The sequence below is a fragment of the Pinus tabuliformis genome, chromosome 9 (assembly GCF_031772625.1).
Source record: "Pinus tabuliformis cultivar Carrire ecotype Pingquan chromosome 9, CPIR1, whole genome shotgun sequence".
Taxonomy (NCBI): Eukaryota; Viridiplantae; Streptophyta; class Pinopsida; order Pinales; family Pinaceae; genus Pinus; species Pinus tabuliformis.
In genome coordinates, this window is record NC_142307.1 from 1,455,084,887 (window position 1) to 1,455,098,166 (window position 13,280).

Genomic DNA, 13,280 nt, shown 5'->3' on the forward strand with positions numbered 1-13,280 from the left:
AATTCTCTTTGATTTCAAATTTTTATTAAAACCCCTTTGGGGATGTCACTTTTGGTTTGGGTTCACGCAACAGACTGTGTGTTGCATTTGAAAAATCTCATCTTCCATCACATTGGTTATCCTGTTGGATTACAACAATTGATTTTTGGGGGAAGAGCACTCTAGGACCCCAGACCACAAACATACTACAATATTTTACCTGTGTCTACTATAATACTCAATCTGAGGCTGAGAGGTGGCGCGACAGACTACAGTAAAACAAATCATACAGGAGGAGGCATTGGGAGTAGTTCAACAAAAAATACAGAAACACATCAGAAGCACAAAAATGGAGGACTTTCTTTCAAGAACATCCTCCAAGGGAAAAATACACCTTCAATGACACCAAAGCAAGCTGGAACCGAACCCAGTCCATATATTGTGGAGCAACTGAATTATATCCCAGAATTAAACATAGATATACCAGAAACATATGAGCATTGTAATACATTTGAAAAACAAGCTATTATTTGTTGATTCAACTGTTTCTGGCCAAAACCTGTTGAGCTCTTTCATTGGATTTTCACAAACTGGACTACTCACTGTGAAATTCACCTCTGTTCCAAGGGGTTCTTCATTGTGAATTTCCCTTCAACAGAGGCTAGAGACATTATATTACAGGAAGGACCATGGTTTTGGGGATCCACGGGTCTCTTCATCACACCATGGTTTCCGGAATTTGATGTAAATACTATGGTTGTTTCCAGGATGCCAGTTTGGGTTCGTTTGCACAATCTCCCATTACATCTTTGGAACCAACAAGTCCTTGTAGGTATAGGAAACACCATCGGGCGATACATTAAAATAGACACACAAATACTGGAGGAAAGAATTTTCACATTCGCATGAATTTGTGTGGAAGTAGATCTCAACAAAGTCTTGCCAGACCGTATACAACTGAAGCAAAAACAAAGGTTTTGGACACAAATACTAGATTATGAAAATACAACAGTTAGATGCAAAAACTGCCAGCAAATAGGACACCTACACAATATGTGCCCTGAAGCCAAAAAAGATACCCAAAGAAAGAATAAAACAGGGGAACAACCCAAGGGATGGTAATTTCCCCCACCAGACTCTGATGAGGAGAGGAAGTTGATGTGGAACAACCCATACCCAACGAGAACAATCAGATGAACAAAAAACCAAAAGTACAAGAATTAAATCCACAAGATCCGATGGACTCACAACCGGCAAAGATACCAGATACAATGGATACCAGTTCAGACAACTCTAATTCTGATAAAGACAACCCTCAACCTGAGGCTGACACTTCGCTTGCACTTGTATCTTCGATGCCGACTCAAGGGGAGTGATGCAAGTTTGAGAAGAAAAGGGGGAGAAAAACATGATTTTTCTCCCCATATGTACATTATTTGTTACTTTCATTGAATTTCTGATCAACAGTTATTGACTTGCCGATGAAATTTGTCACAGCATCTGCAACATGTAATTTTGTTTTCATTAATAAAATTACGATTTTTCTTCTGGAAAAAACCGTATATATATTTTACATTTAAATTAATTTATTAGCACAAGATTTAATAAAATTTAAATTAAAAATTTAAATTAGTTATGCGTCATTATATATATATATATATATATATATATATATATATATATATATATATATATATATATATATATGAATATGAACATAAAATTTAAATTAAAAAAGTAAATTTAAAATTTAAATTACCCAAATAAATGCACTTTTTTATCAAAGTGATTGTATCTATATATTTTATATTTAAATTAAATTAATTTATTTACACAAGATTTATTAAATTTAAATTAGTTGTGCATGATTATAAACACACTCAACCCATGATTTAACCATCACTAGAAATATTATTGATATTATAACTTTTATAAAATAAAATATTAATTTTATTTTTAATATTTAATGTAGTTTTGGGTCACTTGGGTACCATTCACCCTTAAGGTTGGTAAATTATATTATTAAAAAAATTGCCAGTGCTCAGTTACACATGTATCTCTTTTAAATTTTAAAGTATTTTGATTGGCTTACACATTATGACATGGAAATTCAATGTTAACTTTTTAAAATCAAATTCAATGTTGGTAGTGGAAAGGGGTACTCGTTCTTCACGGTCTACTTATTCAAAGCTCAGTAGTCAATACACATCCTTGGGTCATTTGTATCCTTCTTCTTCTTGAAGAGTATAGAAACACCATAAGGGGAATGAGAAGGATGAATGAACTCAACATCAACCATCTCTGTCAATTGACACCTCAACTCATCCAACTCTGGTTCTAATAACCTTTAAGGAGCATGTGTTGGTGGTGGAGCACCAGGCTCAAACTCAATGTGATGATCCACTACTCTTCTTGGAGGTATCACTTTCGAAAACTCGTTTAGTGTCCTATCTGCATATGTCTCTAGCAACTCAAAAATCTCTTATGGAAAAGGCATCCCTATCCCATCATCTCCTACTTCCTTGATCATTGTTGCATATATGTGAGAATTCAGCCTCTATGTTATTCTCTTCATGCTCAGTGCATGCACAAGCTGCACACTTTCCTTTTGTTGCTTCCGTGTGGTTGTGTGCACGACCCACATCTTGTTGTCACCCAAGATAATGAGTCAATTCATTAATGGTATTGGAGCCACCTAATTTCGTCTTAAGAAATTTTGTCTGAATACCACCTCAAAATCATCCATCGATATTATTGTAAAGCCCAAAAGTCCCTTCCAACCATTAATTTAAACTAACATATTTACTGCCAATCCTTTCACTGCTTTAGCCTTGGAGTTAACTTCCTTCACTGTTGTCCTACTCATGGTTATGTTCAACCCAAGTTGCTCTACCAAACTTGCCTTTAGGAAATTGTGTGAGGAAACTATATCAACAAGTGTTAGTATTTCCCTCTTATTGATTTCCATGTTTGCAAAGCACAATTTGTGCCTTCGATTGTTTTCTTCCTTCCCCAAGACACCTATCCTCTTAACAAAATCTTTAAGTGAACAAGAATCACAAAAACTAGACATGCCTCTTTGCTTACACGTCTCCATCTTGTGTGCACTACTCAATTGCTCCAATACCACCTGTCATGACCTTAGAGACTCTGCGTGATTATAGGGCACACTCGGTGCACCATGACCCCTCGAGTGCATGTCACTGGCATGTTTCATAATTGCCCAATGTAGCACAATGTTAATTCACCCAGACTACGCCTCACAATATATCACTCTTGTTAACTTCTATATTATATTAAGTTGCAAAATTCATCAATATAGAGAAGTAATCATATTGTCACATCTACCACATTCCGTGACTTATTTGCAGTAAAAGACATCCAATCACTCACATGTACATATAATTTATAAGGGAGCAACCCTCTCGCCTTCTTCTTTTATAAATGAATTACAAGTAGATTAAATCTCCGAGACAATGGCCCAGTCATCACAAAATACATAGCTAAAACCCATAACAAAATGTAAAGGAAACCTACCACCCAAATTACCCTATGTGGGTCACCCTATCATGAAACCCGATTGGCAAACCACCCGAGCTACTTCTCCATCTGGTTCTCAACTCCCTTCATAGCTCACACTTCTCCTTGTATCTTATGACTCAACTCTTCATCTTGTTTGACTTCTCTCCTCTCTTTTCCATCATGCACTTATATATATATATATATATATGGCACACAGTTTCACCAAACAACTCTTCCATAAGTCCCTTTAGTTGTACTCGGGTCAACTTCGTCGCTTATGTGGTGCACTTCGGGTATGTTCGACCGTCGTCATCTCACCCTCGCTCATCCATTGTATGGTTGTTCACCCGCTAGCTAGACTCTCATCACCCCAAACCAACATACCATTCAATTAAACACCCTCTTAGTTACATCATCTTGGGGCACATGTCTTGGTCGTGCCACCAAGCTTACATGAGATGAAACCCCACTTCGGTTTTTCGACAACTAATGCTGGCGTGCTCTCACCCAAGTTCCATTAACATCACACTTCTTGCGACATTTTTGTCGTAATTCTTGCAATGGGGGTGTCATCCATGGCGCTTCATCTCACCAAGGTTTCTAGGCCATGCACTTAGCATGTGGACGAGATGGGGGCACACCCTGGCGCCATGGATCCTAACACTACTGAAGAAGTTAAAGTAGTTAAACTTAATATGACTAAGTAAATGTACGAATGTTTGTTGTTAGAATGTAATTAAAATAAGAAAAATATTATTTACTCATAGATTATGTAAAAAGAAGATTGAACCATTCATCATAAAACCAAAATGAGATGTAAATCTTTTGAAGAGCAAGTTCATATGACGAGTGATCCATTGTAAATTAAGTGTTGACATTATCATAACAAAATATATTCATACCATATCAAATATGTTAGTTATTAATATTGTACAATTGATAAAAGTCAAATCACATATATATCATAAATTATGTTAATAATAAATATATATAATATATTATATTTTTAGGCCGATAGGCCTTCCTATGCATCAACTTCTTCGTCAACACTTTTATCCTACTCCACTTTTATCTTGCTCCGTTCGATCAGGTGAGACACTTTCAACTGTTGATCTGAACCAGGAAAAGAAACAACGGAAAATCAAGAAAGCACGGAAAGTCAAGAAAGCACAAAAGCTCACAAAAAAAGATTCTATGCAGAAAATCAAGAAAGCCCACCCTTTTTCCTATGAAAAAATCATCAATCCCATGCCTTTCCACCATGAAGAACTATCATTTCCTATTATGGAACTATAGGAACATGTTATGAACAGAGGCCACTGTAGCACCGTGAACAAGCTCGCCCTCCGTCAAAGCCTCCCTTAAACACCATACTCCCACATTTGATTCCGCTCTCCTACTCGGCTTCATCATCATCTCCTCCCGCATTCCGTTTTTAGCAACATTGTCCCCATTTTCTCTCTATAAATACAAACTCATCATAATTGGAGGAATATTAATCGAAGCATTCAGATAACTTCGCTATTGCAGAAACCAAAACCAAAATCGGCGATGGGGTCACAAAGGCAACCGGAGGAAGGCTTCAACAAGTGCGTTCTGGTGACTGGAGGCGTTGGTTTCATCGGAAGCCACACTGCCTTGCAGCTCCTCGAGGATGGCTACGAGGTTTATATCATCGAAAATTTAGATAACTCTGTTGAAGAAGCAATGAACAGAGTTAGGGATTTAGTTGATCAGCGCTTCCGCCAAAATCTTCACTTCTTTCTGGTATGCAATTTCATCCTGTGCCAAAATTTAGCTCAGCTTGCGAGTTGCATTTCGCATGTATTTTCAATTAATTGTTGATGTTTTTCCATTCGTTGATATTTTTTTGTTGGTTGGTTTCAAATGGTCTAGAACATCTCTCCGCCATTCTTGCATTGGTGGATAGGGTTGTTAAATTATAGTATCAGGGTACCCGACCGGGTTCAATTTGATGGAATTGATATGCATGTGATTTATTTGAAAAACCTGGGATGCAGGGGAACTGTTCGATAAAATCTCTGAATAGGATGCATGTCTAATGTTGATAACATTTCTGAATGGGATGTATATGAACTGTTTAATAAAATTTCTAGAAGGCTGCACAGACTAGAAGCTAAATTTGTGAATTGGTAGATCTCTTTGAAAAGAATGTGGTGGTTTAGTTTCCTTTTCCAACTGTTCTTCTGAATCTGAATAAGGATCTAAGGGTTTCTAATAGGCTGGAAAAAGTATAGGAGCTAAAGTTTGTTCGCCAATTTCATTGATGTCATGAAATGACATTCTTTGTATTCTGAAATATTTTCTACACGCCATACTAGGCAGTTTATTTTGAGTACTAATTATACCATTAGTGATCTCTGGAAGGTGCACAGGAGTAAGTATGACATTGTAGCTTTTGCATAGTTATCCTCAATTGAAGAGACATTAGATGTTTTAAGATTTAGGCAAATAGATATTCGTCAGGCTGTAGCTCATTTAAGTATGCTCCCGCATTGATAAATCAAGCAGATAGAAATGTAATCATCCCTTTTCCAATTGATATTGCAATATTTTCCCTTAAAATCATAATGGTTGTGACATCCAGACAATTCCATAATGATATAATCTTAGGTGAAATTATGTTTGGTTGAACAAACATCTGATTTCATGGCTCCTTAAATAGATTTTTTGGTGGCAGGCAAGCTTTCCCTCCCTGTGGAAAATATAGAGGTAGGGCAGCCACAAATGCAATGCCTTGGCCAGATAGTATTCGATGTTCCTTAATGATGAATGGATTTCTGGTGGTAGGTAAGCCCTATCTTCCTACTACTGTAGAGACATGACCACCCATGGATGCAATGGCCTTGATCTGACCGTATTCAAGGTTCAACAGAGTTGGTGCAAAATAAATTATTTTCCTTACACTTGTTATCTGTTCAACACTGGTTTCACCTATGTCTCCATTATTATGTTTAATTATACCATTAGTGATCTCTGGAAGGTGCACAGGAGTAAGTATGACATTGTAGCTTTTGTATAGTTATTCTCAATTGAAGATACATTAGATGTTTTAAGATTCAGGGAGATAGATATTCGTCATTCTGTAACTCATTTAAGTATGCTCCGACATTGATAAATCAAGCAGATAGAAATGTAATAATCCCTTTTCCAATTGATATTGCAATATTTTCCCTTAAAATCATAATGGCTTGTGGCATCCAGACAATTCCATAATGATATAAGCTTAGGTGAAATTATGTTTGGCTGAACAAACATCTAATCTCATGGCTCCTTAAATAGATTTTTTGGTGGTAGGCAAGCTCTCCCTCCTTGCTGAAAATATAGAGGCAGGCAACCACAAATGCAATGCCTTGGACGGACAGTATTCGATGTTCCTTAATGATGAATGGATTTCTGGTGGTAGGTAAGCCATATCTTCCTACTACTGTAGAGACATGACCACCCATGGATGCAATGGCCTTGACCTGACTGTATTCAAGGTTCAGCAGAGTTGGTGCAAAATAAATTATTTTCCTTACACCTGTTATCTGTTCAACACTGTTTTCACCTATGTTTCCATTATTATGTTAATTTATATTGTATATATATATATATATATATATATATATATATATATATATATATATATATATATATAACGAACCTGAATATGAATATATTAATATAACATTAATATACATAGTTATTCATGGTTGAGCTAAGAAATCAATCGCTTCAACTTGGTATGCCCCTCAGATCAGTCTTCAGACAGGTTGATTCAGGTTTAAGCACATCCATGGAGAATTATTTCAGTCTCCAGGTTTTCGGCAGTGGCTTGTGTTTCAGGCACAGGCATAGACTGCATTGCTTCAGGCAAAGGCACAGACTGTATGCTTTTTCAGCGTCCATTGGTGTTTAGGCACACAGACTACAATCGCTTTAGCATCAAAAACAAGGGAGAATGTATTGGGAGCATTGACAAGAATGTATGATAGTTGAAGATATCACTTTTTTATTTTACTTTAATTTACTTTTAAATAACCCAAAGAAGTCATGTTTAAAAAATGAATTCCTATAAAACACTATGATTTCAGTTGGAGGCTTTGAACTTTGACGAATTTTTAACTTCAACAAAACAACTTGGTAAGCATGGTGACAGAGCGCAAGTCTTTAGATGATCTGACTTATCTTTCGTATTTTCTTAAAATATATCCTTATTCATAAATTCTTAAGGCTTGTCTTGCTGTGGTTTCTGGGAAGATTCACTTTTTATATAGATTATTTTAACTAGTTGTACCTTTCACCTCCTTTGGATTGCATTGATTTCAACAAAAAGTCATGATGCTTGAATTTTGGAGATTGAACCGTGTGTAAGTTTTGTGAAATGTCTATAAATTAATTGTATTTATTTTTAAGAAGAATCACTTATATATTTGAATATATATTAAATTTTGGTTAGGGTGTAATGATAGAAAATTGGTACTTAAAATGACAGGAATAATCAGACTAAACTGTGCTAATGATTGCAGGAAGATCTTTGCAACAAAGAGGATGTAGAGAAGGTTTTTTCATTGGCCAAGTAAGTAGATTGTTTGGTTATGCATGTTACATTCTGCATTCTAGATACTGAATCAAATGTTATATGTTTCTTGTTGTTATTTTGATGTTCTATATTTGTTTCTTGGGTACAAAATGTTCTGAATCATTCCTTTACATATGTCATTTGTATGCCCTCTTTTTTGCCATATTTGGATGTTTCCCTTGGACAAAACATCTTTGAATTAAAGTCATGACCTTGTACCCTACAGGGGCCAGCCAAATAATTGCTCAATATTACTAGCTCATATGTCTGGGGTTTGAGGTTTGTTTTTGCCCATTAAACTTTTATTAGCTGTAATACCATTGCCGAGTTTATAGGTAGTTGTTACACATTATAGGGATGATTGATTTCTAAGCATGAGGCTGTCAAAAGCCAACTTCGTATCCAGATTTACAAATGGATAAAGCTCGAAGATTTTTTAAGTTAAGGGAAGCTTTCTATTATTACCCAGTATTGTTTCCGTTTACGGGCTGGGCTGCATGCATGCCCGCTGTTATTATTAGAGCTTGATTTTTTCTAATTTAATTTCACAGCTGTATGAGTGGTGGAAAGTAGGGAACAAAACAAAACAGTAGGGAAGCGCAGCACTCCCCACTCGATTCTTGTTATTCATTACATTGCATTGCAGTCCCTTTCATTGTCAGTGGATTTCGGCCAAGTCTTCGTTTGCATTCCATTCCATTTCATGGCATTGTTCAGATTATTCAGTCTCACCTTATTTAATTCTTAAAATTTGTTGAAATGCTCTTCATGCTACAAAGTTAGAGGTTGTGAGCGCATTGACTTTATCTGTTTTTTTAACTTAAGGTAATTTTACGCTAAAAAGAGATGTAAATTCTTATAATTATTACATTCCATGATTTTGGCAGTTCCAGGGTTTAGGCCACGCCCGTATCGTCATATTCGTTGGTTTAGATCTGTTTATTTTGAGTGTTGTGGTTAATTTATGGGTAATCAATTTCAAAAGAGTGCGAGCTTATAAGAGCGTTTTAGTAGCCCATATTTAAACTCGGGGTCCTCTTATACTGCCTAATAATTCACTTGGACCAACATCTCTTCTAGAGAAATTCAACAATTCTAATTTAATAATCCTATCGGCCTCTCTTTGTACCTTTTGGGACAATTGCTAGTTATATTTTATATATCAATGTATATAATGTTGTTAAAAAATCTTTGCAAGATTGGGAGTTTCAATTAAAAAAAAAGTCTAAACATTTTTTTAGCATTTTTCATTAGTCATAAAGTTTTTTTCTTGTTTTTTTTCCTATTTCAATTTATTGCCTTTTAATTTTGACTCTTTTTTTTTCTTTCTAAATTTAATTTTGTAGGTAGACTTGAATTCTTTTCACCATTAGAATGATACGAAAATAAAATTTTAATATATCACAAAAATAAAAATATTTATCTAATGTTTTACTCGAGAAAATAAGTAATATTTATACTCAAAGTATAACTAATGCAAAGTCAACAATAAATCAAGTGAGAGATGGAAGTGAAAATGTTGATACATCATTTTATTTGGTTTCATTTTTGGAAGATACATTGAATTTAGTGAAAAATATGTTATGTAAATGAAAATGGTGATATATTTGTGTGTATAATGCATGCCTTTGACTGCCTATTTGTTTGTCTTTGACCAAAAAAATTTGTCGTTTATCTATAGTTTAACATTAGAAAATCAAATTTTATTTTATTTTTATTTTTATTTTTTTATTTTATTATTATTATTATTATTATTTTTTTTTTTTGCTTAAAGGCTATTTCTATTAAAAAAGAGAAAATATATGTACAAAGAGGTTAAGACCTCAGAGGGGGGCTGAAGCCAGCCCTCAACCAGAAATTCTGATACACACAAACCCCTTGACCACCTTTCCGGGATTGAGAGACCTTGAAACATAATTTATAAGTCCTTGACAGACAAAAAAGTAAACTAGAGTTGTGTTTAACACTACAGTACTATCGCCGACTATGGCTTTGCTGATAAACATTCTGCCTTGACAGCCATATACAAAATTAGACCAAAAACAAGGCTTGCTGAGCCATGACCTGTTACAGTTCATAGGACTATAATGGCACACACCGATACAAACACAAGAACTGAAGCAAAAACAGAGTTGGCAATATCTAGAGACGCATAACAGAAAAAGAAACAGATCAGAAGAGAGAATGCCATCAGTAGGCATTGAACCAAATTCATTAAACATGTTTAGGAGAGTCAAGAGCATCCTTTTCCACCTGGCTAGGAGAGCCAATCCACGTGACGACCGCATTATCTGCATCTCCTGTGACGCCGCCATCTAGAGGAATCTCCAAATTCAGAATGTCGCCGAGAGGATGTTCCGGCTCACCTGCAAGCACATTGCGCTGAGTAGAGTCCGCCGGAGGCTGAGGAGCTTCAGGCACATTACCTTCTTCCTGCATGTTGTCACCATTGAACACGACCCCAGCCACCTCCCCCTGAAGAACACTATCATCCTGAGACTGAGACGTAGTGGTGTGGGTCGAGCTGCTGGGCTTATCCTCCTCCTCAGCAAGGATTACAGTAATACTGGCTGACAAAACGGGCTTATTGAGCCTACTATGGAATTTGAAGCGGGTTGTTTGAAAGGAGTTGTGCGGGAGAGGCCTGGCATGACCAGAAGGCGGAGAGGACGGGGAGGCAGAGGCTAGAGGGACAATGTTCTGGGGAGCAGACTGAGAAGCGCGACCTCGATTGCCAGTGGTGCCTCCACGGCGAGAAACTCCACGACGACGAACCATTTCCAAATTAACTGAGAGACCAGGGAAGGGAATTCGGCAGGACCAAATGGGAAAGGGCCAAGCGCAGGCGGACCAGGCCAGACTCAGAAACCAGATGAGCTTCCAAGCAGCCTGAACGAAGCAGGGGTGCGGGAAGAATAGCGGACGGAAATAGAAGGAGCCGAGGAGGGCAATTGCATGAACCAGAGACCAGGCCATGGATAAATCACCTTGCACAGCCTCTCGAGCTGAGCGCGCATTCAATACCAAATGCGTGACCATAATTCTGTACCCTGGCGAATTCATATCAAATGCGGTGGGTTTGTGGGATCCGCGCCCGCGAGCCAAGTGCAGGGACAGCTGCCGGCGGGGAGTTATTCCTCCATAAATGAACTGCAGTGACACCCGCATCCGGGTAACATTAGAAAATCAATTATTATTATTATTTAAATTTATTTATTTGTAAATGTTTTGGTTGAGGTCTTAGCTTTTTAGTAATTTTTAAATCTATTAGTTACTATTTTTTAGGATTTATTTCCCTTTTATTTATTGCATTTATGATATATTTTTTTATTTAACATTTTTATTTGTTAGAAGTAAAAGGAAATAAGAAAGCGTGTTTTTTTATGATTTTTTTTTATACTTTTTGTGAAAAAACTATAAAAAATTCAATATTAATCTTGATTTTATAAATGATGTGTGATCTAATAAATTTTATTAGAAAATTGTTAATTGTTAATTTTCTATTTAAACATAATATATAAAATTCATATGAATATAAAATAAAATAATCCATTCAAAGGTGGATGTGAAATTTTAAATATTACTATGTGGACCTTCATATAAATGAAATTATATATATATATATATTTTGTTTTCTTCTAATTGTCACTGTTTCTTTTCTTTTTGGGTTACAATTTTTTATTTTGGTTTAATAATAGAAGTATTAGGTTAAGTGGAAGTGGAAGAGGACTCCAGTTGGTCTGAAGATTATGGATTTAGCTCCGCTATATAAGGTCATTGCCAACATTTGGATAGGTTGTTATATTTTGAATGAATTACCTAAAGCCATATGCAACCTCCAAATCACCAAATCACCATTCTTATTGGGTAGATTCAAGGGTTTGGTGACAACATGAAAGTTACAGTCGGACAGAGGAAGAAAAAAAAAGCGGTAGGGTTTGGTGTTCTATGGTTGCTGCATTGGATGCACATCGGCCATTGACAGTGCTATTCAATTTCTTCATGTTAGGATTTTGATTTTCTGCGAGGTTTGGGAACTAACATAAATGTTGATTTGATTCTTTTGACATCCCTAAAAGGTTTGTTGCCAGGAAAGACCCAAAAGAACTTCAATTTTGAACTCCAACAAATCCATAGCATTGTTGTCATATACATACTTTTGTTTCTACAGATTTAAAATGGCACCTTAGCTCCAGCCCAACCATTACAAATGTTGCTACAAGGTCGCATAAAACTGTTGATTGAGAGGGCTCCAATTCAAATTGTATTAGAGCTTGTATGGGCCTAACTCCCTTAAGGGAGGGCCCAGTGAGATGAAAGAAACGTGAAGACTGATCTTTTGTACATATTAGTTTTGTGTTGAGTTTTATCTGCACACTCTGCCCATTGCGTTGCTATAAGCTTGAGCATAAATGGTGTCGATTACTATTATCTTGAGTTTCGACACAGGGAATACCAAGAGCTCACCGTCAGTAAATGTTGATTGTTCTGCGACCATATACAAGCATCTGCGACCAATTTTATAATCTCGGTGTTGAGGTTCTTTGCTGGAGATATTATCTCAATGATGTGAAGAGTCTTGCATCTCTCATCTTTATCTAAGCCAGAATACTGCCTCGACTTGTTGGCTTTGCACAATTATATAGTTGGGTGCAGATGACCTGAGAGTTGTGAATGCGAAGGAGGAGATTTGTTGCATTGAGATCAGTCACTGGATTGATTGGAAAGCTCATGGGGCGAGCCTGATGCATTCAGAGTGGACTTGTGTCAGCGTTGGGGTTTCTGTCTCCGAAATATTTTGAAATTCAATTTCTGGTTGCTTTAAAAAACAATTACTGATTTTTTGTTGTGTCTGACGTCTCTCTAGGCTGACCCAACTTCAGCCAGGTCATATTGACCTTGTGAATACCTCTCTCAACAGATTTTTGCAATATTTGCATTGGAAACCCATATTTTGAACATAATTCAAACACAACCTCTGTCACTGCTCATGCCATCTTGGTGCCTTCTCTTTCAATACATGTGTGGCCACTTCATCCGCTTAGGCCCACTTCATTGGCTTAGGCCCTTTGGAAAAGGTTTTGTAAGAAAAAACTCAATTATCATTTGGAAATTATAATTACCTTAAATAACCTACAATTTCAACAAAGTCAGAATAATAACATGAACGGAGTAGAGAAACCAATAAAAATTA

The 13,280-nt window shown here is 36.3% G+C and overlaps 1 protein-coding gene across 1 annotated transcript in view; it reads left to right on the forward strand.

The window, feature by feature from the left end:
- Window positions 1-4,740: 4,740 nt before the first annotated feature.
- Window positions 4,741-13,280, forward strand: part of LOC149154064 (bifunctional UDP-glucose 4-epimerase and UDP-xylose 4-epimerase 1-like) — a 30,040-nt gene continuing 21,500 nt past the window's right edge. The window contains exons 1-2 of the mRNA XM_089445742.1: window positions 4,741-5,268; window positions 8,034-8,083. Of these exons, the coding sequence (XP_089301868.1) occupies window positions 5,053-5,268; window positions 8,034-8,083 (266 nt within the window). The 5' untranslated portion in view covers window positions 4,741-5,052. The remainder of the gene's footprint in view (window positions 5,269-8,033; window positions 8,084-13,280) is intronic.